We start from the raw sequence: 17,866 nt of genomic DNA on the forward strand, positions 1-17,866 counted from the left end.
TTTTCCCACCCTTCCTTCCGATTGGAGGAGAGCGGCTAGAGGGCGGGGATAGCCGCTGAGCGACAGGCGTTGCGGCGAATCGGCGGGCGCGATCGTACCCCCAGCCCCGGCTAGCCTTGAGGCCGGAGTGCGCTGGAGCCAATGGGAGCGGAGAGGAGCTGGTGCTGTGTCGGGAGCAGGTACGGGGCGGTGGCGGCCCGGGGAGGCCCGCCGGGCCGGCCACGGTCCCTGTCCCTCTGCGTGTCCCCGCCGGGCCGGTCCCCGCTGGGCCGCCGCGGGCTCTGGCTGCCCGCCAGCCGGGATGGGGCGGGGCCTGGCCTGGCCGGCGCTCGCGCGGGAGGCGGGGGTCGCCGCGCTGCCAGAGGCGTGCGAGGCCCCTCCGCTCCGCACCGGGGCCCGGCAGGGGGCCGAGGGGGGCCGGGGGCCGGCAGCCTTGCTGGGTCGGCCTCCTGAAAGTTATAGGGGTGGGGGGTGCGTAGGCGCGTGTATGTTTTTGTACATGTGCATATTTTATATATATGTATATATAAAATAGATATTTTTATATATGTGTTTGTGTACGTATACTGTAAAATATAAAAATATATGTGTATATATTTCCCCTGGGGTGGAGAAATATAGGGGTAATATATGGAGAAATACACGGGTAGCAGCAGTCCTGCCTGCAACCTGGGATTTCATTCGGAAGCGCTGCCGGCACGCCTTTCGTGCAACCTGTTTTTTAAGCATTAGAAAGGGCAGCTGGGGAAAACGCCTGTAAGTGTGCAAGGTCTCCTTCTGGCCTCCTGCAAAATCTCTGACTGGTAGGAGTTTTTTTTGTTGTCATTTTTGTTTTTTTAAAAAAGTGCCTGTTGTCTCTCTCTCCGCCAGCCGCTGCGTGCATGGCCGGGCTGGCCATGCGCTTGGACGGACACAGAAGCTGACCCAGCCCTGCAGCCCTGGTGCGTATGCTGTGCCCACCGGCGGGCCCAGTGGGGAGCGGGAGCACCCAGGGCTCCGCGCCGCTGTGTCTGGCTGACCCCAGAGCTCCAGGTGCTCGGGTAGGAGGCAGGAACCCAGCCCCAACGCTGGTGTCTTTGGGTGTCCCCAGGGTGTCACCTCCAGCACCCGCTGGCTCCGATGCCCCCGGCAGCATTGGGACCAACGCGAGTAGCTGCTCCTGCGTGTGAGGTCTGACCCAGGCTTTGAGGTTTCACAGGTGTAAGTAGGTCTGCAGGGCTGTGGCACCTTTATGCTGTGACAAAAAGTTGATTGCTAGTGTATTTGGGCTTTTTGCTGGCAAAATAATCCTTCTGATGCTCCTGGGGAGGGTCTGATTTCAGTTCTCCCAGCAAAATAACCCTTTGGGGCTATGCGGTGCCTTTTGTGTGGGGCAAAAGAAAGTAGTGCTAGTTCAGCTATGTTGGCATGCCCTGAAAAGGAGGAAGAGGGCTACAAATCTCTACAACTTCCCACAGTACCTCATGTTTTGTTATTTTTGCATTTTGGGGCTGAGAGTGAACGGCATTTGCAAGTTCTTTTTTGACCACTGAGATGGTGTGTTCCAAGACACCTGTCACTTCAGCAGCATGCACATTCTCGCAAGAACCTGGAAATCTTTCCTCCTAATCTTGGCCCCACCACTTAGGATTTCTTCAGAGTTTTTTCCTCTTCTTTGTATTTGCCAGCAGCAGTGATTGCAACAGCTGAGACTTAGGAGAACATCACGCTGTCAGTGTCAGCCCAGAGCTTTCCCTTGATCTAAATACAGCAAAGGAGAACTAATTCTCTTCATCTAATTGCTATTGAAGAGAACAATATGTATACACAGGAATTTAGCTCTCGAGTGGATTATTAAGTGTTCTGGTGGCCTATAGCAGCTATTCTGTGCTGTATGTTGTTCTGGTATTGTTTGTGATGGATGAAATGCGAAGAAAAGAATTTAGGTTTGTTTGCAGCACAGTGATGTTGCAGCATGATGTTAGAAGACAAACCGAGGCTAGATCCTAATGTTAGTGTGAATTGGCCCAGTTTCATCAAAATCCATAAAGCTGATTTATCGCCGTTGAGGAAAGAGGTCCCTTTGCACAAAGGACATCTGGAAGAAGAGAAACGGTGACTCCTGCTCTCTGGCAGGCTTCACAAGACTGCTGTAAAGCAGGAGTCATCATATTCCCTCCTTAGCTGCTCCGTTATAAGAAGTACTTACTACTGACCTAGTTTTTGTCCCCTTTCATTTTTGCCGTACAATTTTGAGAGTTTGGTCTTTTGGCTCTTAAATGTCATATGATTTTTGAATGGGACTTAATGCTTTGAATCTATCCACAGAGGAAAACCTTGCCTGATAACCCTGCAACCTCCTGGGTCACTTTGATGATGTTCTAGCACGTGTTGCTCATCTCCTTCAATTACTAGATTTGACAGACCATGTTTTATAGCTTTCTTTGAATATTGATAGAGCTTGCGTTTCCACCCCACCCTGAAACCTCCTCCTGTTGCAGTAACCAGAAAGGAAGCATTCTTGTTTCAGCCCTCCATTTTTTCCTTTCCTGAACTGCTCTTCCCCCTTAGACCTCAGCCTAGGAAAACAGTCAGTATGCACTGATATATTTGGTATCATACGCACGAGTAGGAAAGGTTACGGGGTACCCAGCATCCTTGGGAGGCAGAAATCATCTCCACAAGGCCCCTTCCCTTAGTTTAACCAGTGAAATGATATCAGAAAAGAGTGTGGCTTTGTAACACCCGTTTCTTGGTCGCCTGGTGGTCTGTGGCTCCCTTTCTATTTGGCAAGCAAGGCCCCAGGGCAGAGGCTTTCTCTTCTTTCACTCTGCTCAGCCCGAAGGTGCTCTTGAGCTGGGTAGGTGGGTGTGAGAGTGACCAGGCTGGTCCTTCCTCTCTTGAAGGGCAGACTGCTTAAACCAAAGCTCTCTCCGGCAGCCAGCACAGCCTTGATGCCAGTTCAAAGTGCAGCTCTGATGAATAAATAGTGGCATTAGACAAACTTCCTGCCTGGTCTGTGGTGGGGCAGGGGAGGAGGGCAGATGTTCATGCCTCTGCAAACTGTATGTCAAAGACCCCTGCTTGCTAAGAGCTGTGCTGCTATAGGTGTTGCAGACCTGAGGTGAGGGTGGGTGGGTATCTGGGAGTGAGCTGAGGGCTTGCCACCGTAAGGCTCGACCCTACTGGAAGGGGCACAACTCAGTGCTTCCTTTCCCTCCTGTGGGCACTGCTACTGGGGCTGTTGGAACCTGGCTCTGAAAGCAAAGGAAAACAAGTGCCCATTGTCTTTTCAAAAGAGCTAGACAGCTGATGAGCACCTGGTGTTGGCACCAGAGAAGCTGAGGATAGTGGGACAACCCCTCTGGCAGGACCACATATTTGGGTGAGTTTAAGGCAGCTGTGAGTACAGTGTCTGAGGATTTGTTGAGGGTTGGTTGCCACAGGAACTCATGTAAAACCCCAGATGCATTGGGGTCTGTTTTTGTCAGCCCTCTCTGAAACCAGAGTCTTGTAAACAAGGGATAGTAAAGCTGTGTTCAGGCCTGAGTCTGCCTGTTGGCCAGAAGTTTTTTTGCATCTTTGCGTATGTCCATGTCCTTGTTGAGGGAGAATAACAGAAAACGTCCAGCCCAAAAATCAGCTTTATTACAACATAAGGTTATTCTTCCATGTAATCGTGGAGGTTAGTAATTAGTACTGTGGTTTTGCTATTGGTTTAACTCCTCTAGTGGGCACAACTAAGATGTTGAAAGTAGGCTAATTGGCTGTCGCTTCTAAATCCTCTGCAGAACTGCTCTGTTCATATAGCAAAAATTGTGTTGCGGTTTCTTAAATAGTGGGAGAAAAAGTTCTTTAATATTTTCATTGGGTTGTTAAAACGTAATATTGGTCCCAAACTATCAGAGAGTAGATCTTTATTTCTTCCCTGGTCTCTGACATGGGCAGAAGGTTTTGAGAGTTATTTAAATTCTGTGGGTCACAGATCCCATGGCATGCATAACTTAACCTCTTCACAGATCCAGAAGTATGTCAGGATTGAATGACTTTGTGTACCTGACTTCTTTAAAGGGGGCCTAAATCCTATAACTGAACCAGAATCTAGGCTCTTGGCTATAAATTATGAGCCCCCACATATTCAGTCAGAAGAGTGTGTTAAACACCCGGAGTGGAGATATTTGGGCTCTGTAAGAAATAAGCACACAAATGCAGGTGTTGGGTGTCTCCCTCAGGAAGAACGCAGTATTATTGTGAAGCTGACCGGCCTGGCTCGAGGGCTACCCCTTTGTTTCCTGTAACTGTACCACTTTTATCACTAAAAGAGGAACAAAATGATATGAAAATGCTTGAAGAGAAGGCAGGGGAGGAACAGATGTCTGAAAAATGTTTCACTTGGGCAGATTGACATTCTAAAATTTCTTGAAGGTGCCAGATGTGTTGAGGAGGTTGTGAAAGAAAAGGGAATCTCCCACTCCTCCTTCTTTTCTTCCTCCAAAGTGAACTTCAGTTTCCTTAGTGAGAAGCAAGAATATCTCACAGATCTTCAAAGTATCCACTCTGACCTCTCAAACTGGCTGATAGACAGCATAGTGCACGGGTTGGGCTGTGATTGCGTGATTCAGATTTAAGTGACTGGTCCAAGTCGCATGGCTTCTTCAGCTTCCTCTTCTGAGTTGGATATATTTCCTGAGACACAGAGGCTTTTCCTTGCAGAGTGCTTGAGTAAAATACTGCAGAGGAGAGGAGGTGTTCTTGTAGATATGACAGCTTAACCATGCATTACAAATCTGGTTTGCTTATGGACAAGTGGCTGAGAATAAAAAGGTGACTGAATTATCCTTATTTACTCCAGTTGCTTTGTTAAGCTGACTTAATAAAGGCTAAATGGAATTTTCCTACCCCCTGCCTTTAGAGCTTCCTGAAATCCTGGCTTTAAGGCTGTTTTGCAGTATCCCGGGCGGTGCACCTTTTCTCTCTGGTGTCTAGAAAGAAGAGCTGTTCCTTTCCTCTCTGCACTGTGCCGCTGCTTTGCTTGTTTTTCTCCACAGTAGTAGGTGGAAAGAGGCCGAACATTTCTAGCCCCCACTTTTATACTCCAAGTTGTGGCCCATCCAAGTGGTTTTGCTTTTAACCGCAAGGCAACATAAGGGGGGAAAAAAAAAGTGGCTCACCTAAGGAAACAGGCCTTTCCCCTTCTACACAAACCTCTCCTTATCCATGGCCAAAGAGAAGAACTGCTTATGAAATTCGTCTGGTTAATAAACAGTCATAACAGGGAAGACGGCGTGTAACTTCTGGTTTGTGGCTTATGTAAAGCCAAGGCTCTGGGTTACTGAGAAACTTTTGCTACCTGCTGATGCTTGTGGGAGTGTTGTGTAAGAGCCGAGCTCTCTTAGCTTTCTAGCAGGCAGCCCGCATTTGAGGTGAAGCTTTGTTTGGCCCATGTGCAACAAACACTAAACACTGAGAAACCTCCTTCGTGAAATTCAAGGTGTACTAATGGGAGAAGGAAGACAGAGGCAGCAACTGTGGCAAAGAAAAAGTATTAAATTGCTTCAGTGATGCATTTTGCCTTTCCCCTGACTGCAAAAATCACCGTGACTTTAACTGAGCGGGTTGTCATGCCTGGCATGACAGCAGGCTAAATCAGCTGTTAGAGGGAGATGCAGTTCCATAGCGTGCTGCAGCCTCTCTGCTGAAATTGTGTCTCCTCTTCAGACTTCCAGTTGTTTGCACTGCAGTGTTCACTGTTTCTCATTCCTTCTGCTCTGCTTGTCCCCTTAGCCTTGAGTAGTGCTTGGCCGTGTTCCTCCTGAGTGCTCCCTGGGAAAGCAATAATGCTCACATTCATGAACAACTCGGACAGCGAGGAGGAGCCCTGCAATGAGAGAACATCCCTGATGTCTGCAGAGAGCCCTCCAGTACCGTCCTACCAGGATGGCCTGCAAGCCTCAGAAGCAGGGGAAGCGCAGGCACACAGGGTAGGTATGCGTCCTTCCTGGGGAGTCAAGAAATGGGGTATGATGATAGACGTAGTCCTTCTACCCCTCAGTTGCTCCCAGCAGACTGGCTGCTAGGATTGGCTTTGGCCAGTGTTGTTTCTCTGGTGTCACTCTCTCAGCCAGCAGCAGCAGTGCCTGTTCCTATTTCCTCCACTGTGACTTACCCCCTTTTTTTATCTCCATATATACTCCTCCCTTTTCCTTCCTTTTGGTAAAGATACAGGCTTTTAATCAGGACATGATGTACATATGACTCTTGCAGGATATCCTTTTCAGCCTTCTTGTTTTGCCAGAACCCCCTTGTCTGCTCTGGTCAAATGCAGCAAATGTTACAACAGAATCTAGTCCCGCTGCCAGCAAAGCAGCGGGATAAAGCAAGCACAGCACTGCTGTGAGAGGAGGAACTGATCAAGCTTATGTTACCTCAGGTGATATTTCTTCTATCTCAGTTCTGTGCACCTTACCCTTCATGTGCATGTGTCCATCTATGTACTTGGACTTGAAGAAGCCCATAGATATTCATGGTTTTGGTTTCAGAAGTCAATTGCGGCCTGTTTGTAATGGAATTTCTAATTGTATTGTTCAGTTGGTACCTTCCCATTAGGAATAAGTTGAAATACGGTGGAATGAAGCTTTGAACACAAAGGAGGTCTTATGTATTTGCTAATTATTTATTTTCAGAAGAGGCGAACAGGTAGCAGCCGTAGCCCTAACAATGTTGCTGATGGGGACATGTCTGACTCGGGTGTTCCAGTGAGAGAAAGCGCCTCAGAAAATGAAGAGGAGGAACTGACTCTGAAATATGGAGCAAAGCATGTAATCATGCTCTTTGTGCCTGTCACCCTTTGTATGATTGTTGTCGTCGCCACCATAAAGTCAGTGCGCTTCTATACGGAGAAAAACGGGCAGCTGTAAGTGGGGTCTTCAAAACAGCCTCTGAGTACCTAGGATCCCTAACTTTACACATACATTCCACGCACGTGTGTCTGTGTACACAGAGTGCTTCCTTGGCAGGTTGGGAGAACCTTTACACAGCTAAAGGTGGCTGCGTAAATGTACAAAGATCTTACTCAAGTATGCTGCATTCATCTGTGTAGGTCTTTCCATACCTGCATTATACTGATTTGTTAGCACTGTCATTAGGGCACCTTAAGCGAAGCTTGTGAGCTGCGTAATAATGAAGTTGCTTCATACTTCATACAGGCAGCATAAAAGGCCCAGGCTGAACTCCTGGTCTGTTCACCCACTAGCTGGCAGCAATCAGGGAATAGCATGTTCATTCGGATGAGTGTCTCATTTCCTGATGACATTTTTGGTTCCTAAAGACTCATGGTGTGGATACGTAATTCCATCCAGCTCTTTCTGACTGTGCCCAAGAGCACTCCTGGGGCTCTAACTGTGCTTCACATGGTGGGTGGAGAAACGGGGACCGTGGTCCCTTGAACTGAACCAAAGGAAACAAAATGGGGGTGGTGGGGTGGTGGTGCAGGGTGATGAGAAGGGATAAAAGAGGCCAAGACTCTCCTACTAAGTGTGGAAAGAAAAGGTCCCCCCCCCTTTCAGGACAGCAGCTGGGATGTATCCTTACAGTTATCATGGAGAGGGTCCAGAGCATGCAATAAAAATTCATGGCATGGGGAGACGTTACTAAACTTAAATGAAGTAATTTATACTCTGGGTCTTTTTGTTTAGAGCTTTGCCAGCCACAGCTTCTCTGTAGGAATGTGCTTTTAATAAAGACCACTAATTTTTAGTTGATTAACTGGAGCCCAGCCCCTTCAGAGGCTACATCTCATATTTGCTGCCCTTGGCATTCATACCTCCCTTTCTTTCCCACACACAGAGATGTCTGGTTTTATCTTGGGGCACTTAGAAGAGAATTTATGTACTTTATACGGCTTTTGCTTTATACTGCAGGATCTACACCCCTTTCAGTGAGGATACCCCCTCTGTGGGCCAGCGTCTCTTGAACTCAGTGTTGAACACCATCATAATGATCAGCGTCATCGTTGTAATGACTGTGTTCCTAGTTCTGCTCTATAAATATCGCTGCTACAAGGTAAAGCATTCATGCCAGAACCTTTTCCAACTATATGCTGTGAACTTGACTTCAAGTGGGGCTTGTGTGTCAGCGAGAAATACAGGCACTGCACTGGCTAGTCCACATCTTAGTCATAGCAAGAATCATATTGTACAGAAGCCTTTGTCAGCGGTGGTAGAGCTGTGCCCCCGAATATGCTTTGCTGTAATTTTGTCACTAATGGTAGGCTCTTAAAAACAAGGCCTGCTGCTTTGTGTTAGTCAGGTCTGAGTCTTCTCCATCTGATCAAAAAGTTTTGCAGTTCTACCATTTACTGTGAATCTCTTCTCTTAAGAAGTTCCAGACAAGCTTTGTGGGAACTGGTATTCTTCCTGCCTGTGGAGGCTCTGGTGGAAGGGGACATGGCTTGGAGGGAAAGGCACATGCAGGTTTTGTGCTGCCCAGGGAGTTGTTACATGTGGTACCAGCCCAGCATTTGAGCACTGGCCACTGCTCCTTTTTAAACTTGGCCCTGAGACGGATTTATTCTATAGCCTTGGGCAAACCTCTCCTCCTGCACACCAAGCAGAGAATGTACTTACCTGTCCAAGCTAGGAGCCAGTATGGATACCCATGGAAATGGATAGGATAAAGACTAAAAAATCCTAACTAAGCCAACAAAAACAAAGACCAAGAGATAGAATATAAAATGTAACAGTTTGGGAGAATGGAGAGCAGCTGGCAGTGGGGAAACCAGGGTCTTTGGAAACTGGAGGAGGAGTGAAGGAGACTGCTGGACAGTAGGAAGCTCTGTCAATAGTGCATGCAGCACAGCAACCTGCATGAGGGGGAACAGCCCCTTCAATCACTGTCTCTTCTTGCCCTTGATAGTTCATCCATGGCTGGCTCATCCTGTCCTCTTTGATGCTGCTCTTCCTCTTTACCTACATATATCTCGGGTAAGTGGGAATGGTGCAGGTGACCTGGCAGTTCTGGGCTCCTTCACCTCTTTGCACAAAATCCCCGACTCGAACAAGGAAAGGAATGTCTCCCCTTCTCCAAATGGAAGTTTAAAAATTGTTAGAATGAGATAGCTTTCTTTTTTGAAAAATAGAATATGAGGCCTTTAATAGGCAATACCTGATTTACAATGCCTATTCTACAAAAATCACTGGGAAGTGATGCCATGAGCCAGAAATGAAAAGGCTGAACCTTGTGGTACAGAGGCCCTGAATTATATGTTGAGAAGCAAGTGGAAAGGAACTTTATGTGCCTAGTTGGTTCTCTGATTTGTCTTGCCTTTTTCTCGGACTACGTTGTTTCAAGCTCATTCCCTTAGCTCCTGGCTCACGTAGAACCAAGCTTTCAACTTGCTAGTGACACTTGTTAAAACTTTTCATCTTTAACTGTGAGCATCATGCATCTGGTGGGATGACTCTTACATGACGACTTTGCTGCAGACAGTCATGTAGCCGCAGGCCTCTGTTCAGTTAAGACTTGAAATCCTGCCTGCTCACACCCTTGGAATCACTGTTGACCTCAGGACTAAGGCAGTGTGGTGCTTGTCTGCGCACATGGCACGTCCATCCCCAGCAGGAGGAACAGCGAGCCAAGACCAGCAATTGGCTGCAAGGCAGGTTCCCCTTCCTGATGAGAGCTGCTTCTTAGCCTGCTTCCTCCTGGTGTAGTAGGAGGCTTGTTTAACTACAGCTAGTAGGATGCTTTGTCTGTCAGTCGCTTTTATTGCTTAGCTACGTTTTCTTGTATTCCAGTGAAGTACTGAAGACTTATAACGTGGCCATGGATTACCCCACTCTGTTCTTAGTCATCTGGAATTTTGGAGCTGTTGGAATGATTTGCATACACTGGAAAGGTCCCTTGCAGCTCCAGCAAGCGTATCTCATTATGATCAGTGCTCTGATGGCACTGGTTTTCATTAAATATCTACCTGAGTGGTCAGCATGGGTGATTCTAGGTGCAATCTCCATCTATGGTAAGTCTGGGTTGTGACTCTCAAGGTGTGGTTCATGGAGAGGTTACTCTGAGGAAATCTCAGGACTGTGCGTGTCATTCAAAAAACAACTTTATGGTGCTAACAGCTTTAGGAAGAGGCAGATGGGCAATTAAGTTGACTCCCTGGCTTGTCTCTTGCTAACTCGTTCACGTAGATACTGTACCCTACCACATCTTTCGAAGTGGAACACCAGGTCAGGGAAGTACCAAACCACATCTGACTGCATGGCAGGGGTGGCTGGATTTTTATCAGCAGCAACCTGATAGTTTTGCAGGTTTTGTTTACAGTTATTGAGAGATCATGGATTTTGGCGTGTGTTAAAAGTTTCATGAGAACCTGCAGAACAAGAGGCATCTGGGAGGTAACATTCAGATTGGTGAGGAGCTGTGACAGAGGAGGGAGAGTAGGCAAAGAGGGACTGGACCAAAGACCCACCTTCATGTGAAAAACAGAGTCAGTGTTCACAGTGATGGATTGTGGAATGTGAACAAAGTACCCCCAGTCCTCCTCTAATTAAATTTAACACCTTGATGTAATGCTATTGCCTACTTTTAAAGAAATAATGTGGTATTCTCAAGAGGCTTTTTATAGGATTAGCACAATGAAAACTCTTATTAAATTAAGTCTGGGGGATGGTATTTGAAGTGAACAACATCTTCAAGGACTAGAACATCTAGAGTTATGCGAAATAGCAGAAAGTGCTGTTCTGGAAATCATCCAGTTAATATTGGTAGATGTCATTTTGATGGTAGAATAGCTTTTTTAAAGATAAAGAATGTAAAATATGCATGATAGTTTGAGATGAGATTGTCTGGCCCTTTTTTCTTTGCAGATCTGATGGCTGTTCTCTGTCCCAAGGGGCCACTGAGAATGCTGGTAGAAACTGCACAGGAGAGGAATGAGCCCATTTTTCCTGCTTTAATATATTCCTGTGAGTAAGATTAGAATGTTAATGTTTTTAACCAGATTAAATTCACAACCTGTTTTTGTGTCAAACCAAAGAACACTATTTTACTTACTTCCTTGCCCTAAAATTGGTGTGCATTTACGCTCTGAAGAGACCATTTGTACAAGTCCTTGTTTATCAGTTACAATGGTGCTAACTCTAATTAGCCAAAGGGACCGCACATTTGCCTTGTGAAGCTGAAATGTTCAAAAGTAGATTTATCCTTTCGTGAATACAGTGTGGAACATGTCCCTTTGTTCTGCATACAAAAATGTGTGTTATATGGCCAGTAGTGTTTGCAAAGTTCTGGGATTAGATGATGCTCACTCAGTACACTTATTCCTTGTTCATACGCTTTATAGACACACTTTAAATGTGCAATGAAGTTCTGTTCTTCCTGCAGCGCCCTCTTGCTCTGTGCACTGTATGGATGGCAGCGCTCAGAATATATTTGCTTGATTGTTCACTGGGTGGCTGCTCGCTTTGTAATAGGCTCTATTCAAGTGTTGCTCTTCAAACAAAATTAGTTGTCTCTTCCCTGGCTTTCTTGGGCTGTTTAACTACAGCCAGTGTCTGATGCCATTATCCACAAAGCTACATATGTGCTTAAGATTAAGACAGTTGGAAAGCAGGCGACTCAGCATTCACAGGAGCTGGACTCAAGTGATTCATGGACCTTGCTGACTTTTTCATTACATCGCTTGTAAGATAAATGGGTATTTACAAATGTTGGGTGCTAAGCTGAGGACGCCTCCACCCTGACTGATCTTTTTTTTCCAAGCATTTAATGTTATATAAATGCTTTTGTATGTTCCAAGCAGAGCTTCTGCTGGCTTCAGCTGACCTCCCTTTTACTAGATTCTGTTATACTGACCCAAGACAATCTAGATGAACTCTCACATATTTTAGTTATCAAACAAGAGTTTCTCTAAAGGAGAATGCAATTTAACAAATAATAAATACTGAACAAAACGTTCCTGTGCAGAATGTCACCATCTCCATTGCAAGACCACATTCTGTGGCTCTCTCTAGATGCAAAAACATCACCTTGGCTGAGCTTGTAGCGGAAAAGCAGGCACTGTGTTTGCCTTGGCTTATTTTGTTTAGTTTAGCTTCTATAAAAACAGGGAGACTGATGCACATGTAAATAAACAGCTGATTTGAGTTCTCTTCCACAGATTTCAGAATGGTTTGTATTCCTTTTTAATTTAGGGATCCATCTCAAGAATAAACCCCCAAACATCCTTCAGTTGTTCTTGGAACCAAAACAGAAATAACCAATATTTTGACAGGAAAGAATCAAAACAAACAGGCAGTGAGAAAAGTGGCACTCTAACAACTCCTGCATATCCCTCGCTTGTGTGCTTTACCTTTAGCAGAACATGTGGAATAAGCTGTGTAAGTTAACCTCTGGTTACCTTTTGTACTGCCATCATTTCCTGGGAAATTGTTTTCTTTGAAGAGAAGTCAGAAGCCAGGAAGAAAACAAAGGAGATGAGGACCCTAGTTCTGGATTTTTGCATTCTTTAGGCTACAGAGAAGACTATAATGACTCTAGTCTGTTTGTGCTCTGGGACTTTCTTAAAAACTGAATAGATGCATTGCCTTCATTTTCTCCCACCTTGCCTTCTAAATGCCTAGGGAAACCAACTAAGAGTGAGTGTTTTAAAAGTATTTACAGGGGCAAGGGTTTATATTTTTAGGGACAGCTAAACACTTAGCTCCTCTGAGCTATAGCGACCGATGTTTTATGTAGCTGATTACTTTCTTTCTTCTAGCTGCTATGATGTGGACAGTCGGAATGGCAAAGCCAGACACAGCAGCAAGAGGACCAAGTCAGCAGATATGGGATGCAGGTTTGCTTGCATGTCGCTCTTCTATACAAAGCACTGTCCCATGGAAATAATGTGTGTGTTTGAGACTGCAAGTAAATGTAAGCCCCTGAACCCTGACAGATGCATTTTTTTTCAGTGTTGTTAACATTAGTCGCAGAACTCAGTGATGTTCTGAAACCTGCTGTGTGGACTGGCAGCGAAGATGACCACATGATGTAGGAAGTTCCAGTATTCAGGCTGCCTTTATTTAAAAAACAAACAAACCAACCAACCAAAAAACCGAACAAAAGTGTTGTCCAACACACATCTTCAGGTGTACTGAAGTCAAAGCTGAAAGTGGGCTAGTGGGAGTTTGTATTTTTACTAGCTGGGGATGGTAGATGACAACATAGGCTCATAAATGTAATGCTGATGAGCTGGTGAACTTAAGTGCATTGCAGTGTCGTGCATTCAGGCCACTGCCACCGAGCAGACATGCTTTTACCTACCCATAAGTGCAATATGGCTTACCCTGCCAAAGGAAATGAACGTCTTTACGTTTACTCTTGGGTAAAGGCTTATGTTTGGACAGTTACTCAACAGTAGCTGATTTATTCCAAGTTTACATTCTAGCTGGTCCTGTGGTAGTTTTTGTGCCTTTGCTTTTATCTTCTTGAAATGCAAGTTAAACTGCAGTATTGAACGTAATTGAATAAAATCTGACTTGTGGTGTTGGGAGGATTTCCCATCTGGTCCTGCTGCACTTCAGAGATGACAGTACCTTTTTATGTTAAAGCAATAAATGTATGCTGAGGTTTGATAATTGAACATGCTGCTTATTTCAGGATAAAGCAGCTGATGTATTAACAAACTGCAGGGATGCAATCCTACTTTGAAACTGGGCGCACAGCAGGAGCAAACTACGTGCTGAGGCATACAGAATGCCCCTGTGGAAGCTCTATGTGTCCCAGATCACAGTCTGCTCACATCTGCAATGGCAGCATCCCATCAGACTGATGTGGACTGGAAAGTTTGTATGAGCGCTTCTTGAAAACAGGAATTGTCAGATAGAGTACTATATCACAGACTGGCTGCTTCCAAAAGCCCTACCAAGGGCTCTGTTAGATGTGTTTAACAAAAAAAAAAATTAAATGTGTGAACAACAAACTGTGTCCATTTAGTACGTGTGATGGTGCAGCCCTAATGTCAATGTGATTCAGGGCAGAACTTTTCTCATAAATGACAGTCCTCTTAGTCATCCATTTTTGTCATACTACCAGTTAGGGAATACCTGAGTACCTCCACCCCAAAGATATAACAATGTGGGAGTACATATTAAGTTCACTTGGTTTTACTCATCATTCTAGCCTGTGCAGAGCAATGCTTAGTTCTGTGTATGTACTCACTTGTTAAAGCCATTGAACTCCTTCCTGGGTAGCTGCCAAAGAAGCTGTAAACATGTACCCTTCTGACTGTTTCAAATAATAACACAGACGTTTTCCTTAAAACCACTAAATGTCTCTGCTCAAACTGGTCCTGATGATCCCACCACCAAGAAACAAAGGGCTTACCCATTCCAGAGAAGCTTCACAGAAGTGTGGATTTCAGGCATTAAAACAAGTTATAAATGTAGCTACCTCTTACGTTTCTTTTTTTTTTCTCTGCTCTTCTTGGCCTGTTTTCATGGAACCAAGCTGAGGATGGGAGAGAAAACCACAGGAGCCATTCACACACAGACTCTCAAATGTCAGAGACGAGGAGTCCTGTTCCATCCCGCCCCATCACTTCTTTCGAGGAGCTCGAGGAGGAGGAAAGTAAGGGAGGCTTCATACCTTGTTCTCAGTGGAGTCAGAGTCAGCACCTGACGTTTTTACTCTGTGGTTAACACTGTTACCCAGACTGGCCTAATTGCAGTTAATTTGAAAAGTTGTGACTTGTTGAGCAACAAAGATCTTGAGTCTGACTCTGTATTATTTCTTGCTGCTGCAGTATCTGTTCTGGGATTGTGATTCTGGAAGTATCTCTTGGCTACACAGACAATTTAACCAGGAACCTTCACCTGCTCCCCAGGGGACAATAATTTGTTCAGGAGGAAGCAGAACAGGAGAAGCAGAAGTAACACTTGTTTTCTTTTTCCACTTCTCTCAGGGGGTGTGAAGCTGGGCCTTGGAGACTTCATATTTTACAGTGTGCTTGTTGGCAAAGCAGCTGCTACAGCTAGTGGAGACTGGAATACTACACTGGCCTGCTTTGTAGCCATTCTCATAGTAAGTGAGCAAGCTTTTTACAAACTCAGCTACAGCCTGTCTAGCACAGCAGTGTTGCCAGAAGTACCCGCAGCTGAGCACTGTTACATCTCTGCAGGTAGCATGCTGGGTGTTTAGGAGAAACCACCATTGGATTTCCCAGCCCAGTGCTCTGCCTGGAAAGACAGGCTTTAAACAGCCACTGGGAGAAGCTGAATGGTATGGGGCTGGGAGGGATGATTCCTTGGAGCAGAGCCCAGTGTGGAGATGGTGGGGGTGAAACTACCCCAGGGAAAACAGTTACAGCTGAACTGTTATGTTAGTGTGCTTGCTTCAGTGTTAAAGATTGAGGACTTCTGTCAGCCACAAGAGTCAATATTGTGAACCCCAAATTGATAAGCAAGTATAGTTGAAAAGATTAACTCCCTTTTGCTAAGGGAGTATGGCTAAATAAGAGGATGAAGACCTGTCTTGTTCTTGTGTTCATGCTGGAAAAAACAGGAAGGAAGGAGACTTAAAAATTCATGGAAATTATCAGTAAAAGCAGACAATGATAATACCGTAAGTGCTAAAGGACTTGGTCCTGCTAGCTCTAATGACCACACACTGTTGAGCTTTCACCTAGGTAGAAAATAATTACTAGGAGCTTGCTGTTTACACCAGTGTCCTCATGGAAACTAACCAGAAGGGCAACAGCAGGAGTTTTAGAAGGTAGAAGAAAATGAATTAGCCTGTCCTTCTTGGGCCTCCATTTCCCCACTTAGATCCCAAGGACAGTGAAAGACAGTGACTTTCATTTGTGAAGATCATGGATCAAAAAGCATGAGAATTAGAAATGAGCTAACTTAAAAAAAGTGTGTTGAGTGTAGCTTTCCTACCTCACAGGTCAGAGAAACCTATAGGGTCACCTAGCTCCATATGCTGGGGTCCAGCACAGGGCTCCCTCACTGGGGGAATGCTCTCTCTTGGCTCTCCGTGGGGCCAAACGCCCCATTCTGTTTCTTTTGTGGTGCTGTTAAAATTTTGGGGGCTGGTGTCTCTGAAGTTTTGCCATCATGGAGGAAGAAAAAAGGGCTCGATGAGAGGAGGAATCTATGCCTAAATGCACTTAGCCACACTGTCTACCCAAAATGTACAAAAGCTTTCACACATGATCAAAAAAACAGATCTTGGCCTGCTATGCAGATAAAACCGGAATTCACCTATCATAGTAAGCAATCCAGTCAAAAGAACAGCAGTGGATATTTTGTTTTGGCTTTTTGTTCTTTTTTTTACCCCAAGAGACCTTGAAAACAGGGAAAGTGTTAGAAGTACACACCACTGTGTATTAGTCCTCCAGTGGAACTCCTTATCTGTGCAGTTCACCAGGATTTAAGTGCTTTTTATCTGCTGGATCAGTATTTCATACATAATGGCATAGAACAAAATGTAAAATAATCTGTAAATAAATTAACATCTCAGGGTCAGCTGTATGTCAGCACTAGCTATTTATACCACTTTCCCAGAAGAGACCTGTGCTCAGGATTGCTGAAGAAAATACCTGGACAGCTTGTCTGACAGACGAAGGTGTGGGCAAGCGTACCTCATGCCGCTGGTAGCTCATGCAGGCTTCAGTTGCTGCCCAGTGTATATAGCTTATTATTTGTGTATTAGTTTGTTGATGACAGATATGTTTCTGGGCTTCTTACTCTTATCTCCTTGTGTTTTTTATTCTCTTCTCTCTGTCAGGGTTTATGCTTAACTCTTTTATTACTGGCTGTTTTTAAGAAAGCACTGCCTGCTCTTCCCATCTCCATCACCTTTGGCTTGGTCTTTTACTTCTCGACAGACAACCTTGTGCGACCATTCATGGACACCCTGGCCTCCCACCAGCTGTACATTTAGAAGAAGTGGGAGTTGGAGGATTCTTTCTAAAGCTTTGCTGTGAAGTATTGTACACTGTTTGGAATAAGTCATAAAATTTTACACTTAGTGCCATATATTTGTAAGGAAAACACTAACTCTGTGACATGGTGTACTAAAAATCTAATAGTTACGTGTTGAACTGCGACCTTTCACAGGACTCTTGGACTCCAGTGAAAAGCCTGGCTCGCTGCTGATGTCAGAGCATTTGTTTTATGTTATTTGATGTGCACGCTGACTGTTGTGAGCACAGAAACCTGTATGGAGCATGGGACACTGGAGAGGTGAAGGGTCTGCTCTGCGCTTCCAGAAGCTAAGGTGTTTTAGCCCTGGAATCGCAGTCAATTGCTAACGCTTCACACTTTTGAAGCGTTGCGCAAACATGTGGTGCAAGTAAGTCATACTTGTGATCAGAAAAGCATAGCAGTCAGCATGCACAGAACAGAGCAGTGCGTGAGCATTAGGGAAGTGAGGCTGAATTCATAAGCTGGCCTCTGTGCACACAACTGCTGTTGAAATTGCCCCAAATGCCTATTTATTCTGACCTTAGTGAGACACAGTGAGCTGTGATGGATCTAGTCAGGATGTCAGTGGTGGGACGTTTAAACATCAGGCTTCTGGTTCTGAGTACATCCACCGCTGCAGTGAACAACTGACAGCAGGGCTGCCCGTTCTAGTGCATCAGATCCTCAGCGTGGGAAGACAGATACTTTTTCCTGTCTCCTTCAAGCATTTTATCTTTTTGGAAATCTTTTTCTGGGTCCATACTACAGTCCTCAAATTACCATAAGGTGGAATTATTGTACAACTCCAGTAAATCAGTTGACCTGTAACTTCTTGTGTGTGTTTCTGGTCTTATTTCTGTGCACTGTTGTAACCACTCCAAAGGAGGATTTAGCTTCCCTTTATGAAGATGCCCTCTTACACTGATTGGGGCTTGGTT

At 45.2% G+C, this 17,866-nt stretch overlaps 1 protein-coding gene across 1 annotated transcript; it reads left to right on the forward strand.

Annotated features, from left to right (window-relative positions):
- The first annotated feature begins 60 nt into the window (after positions 1–60).
- On the forward strand, positions 61–17,756 carry PSEN2 (presenilin 2). Its single transcript, XM_064446391.1, has 12 exons — positions 61–179; positions 871–941; positions 5,764–5,960; positions 6,663–6,892; positions 7,899–8,040; positions 8,893–8,960; positions 9,774–9,994; positions 10,848–10,946; positions 12,740–12,817; positions 14,470–14,589; positions 14,924–15,042; positions 16,750–17,756. Exons 3-12 carry the CDS (start codon positions 5,817–5,819, stop codon positions 16,903–16,905), a joined length of 1,377 nt encoding a protein of 458 aa, XP_064302461.1. The 5' UTR covers positions 61–179; positions 871–941; positions 5,764–5,816; the 3' UTR covers positions 16,906–17,756.
- Positions 17,757–17,866: the final 110 nt, after the last annotated feature.

The sequence above is a fragment of the Phalacrocorax carbo genome, chromosome 3, assembly GCF_963921805.1.
Source record: "Phalacrocorax carbo chromosome 3, bPhaCar2.1, whole genome shotgun sequence".
In the NCBI taxonomy this organism is placed as follows: domain Eukaryota; kingdom Metazoa; phylum Chordata; class Aves; order Suliformes; family Phalacrocoracidae; genus Phalacrocorax; species Phalacrocorax carbo.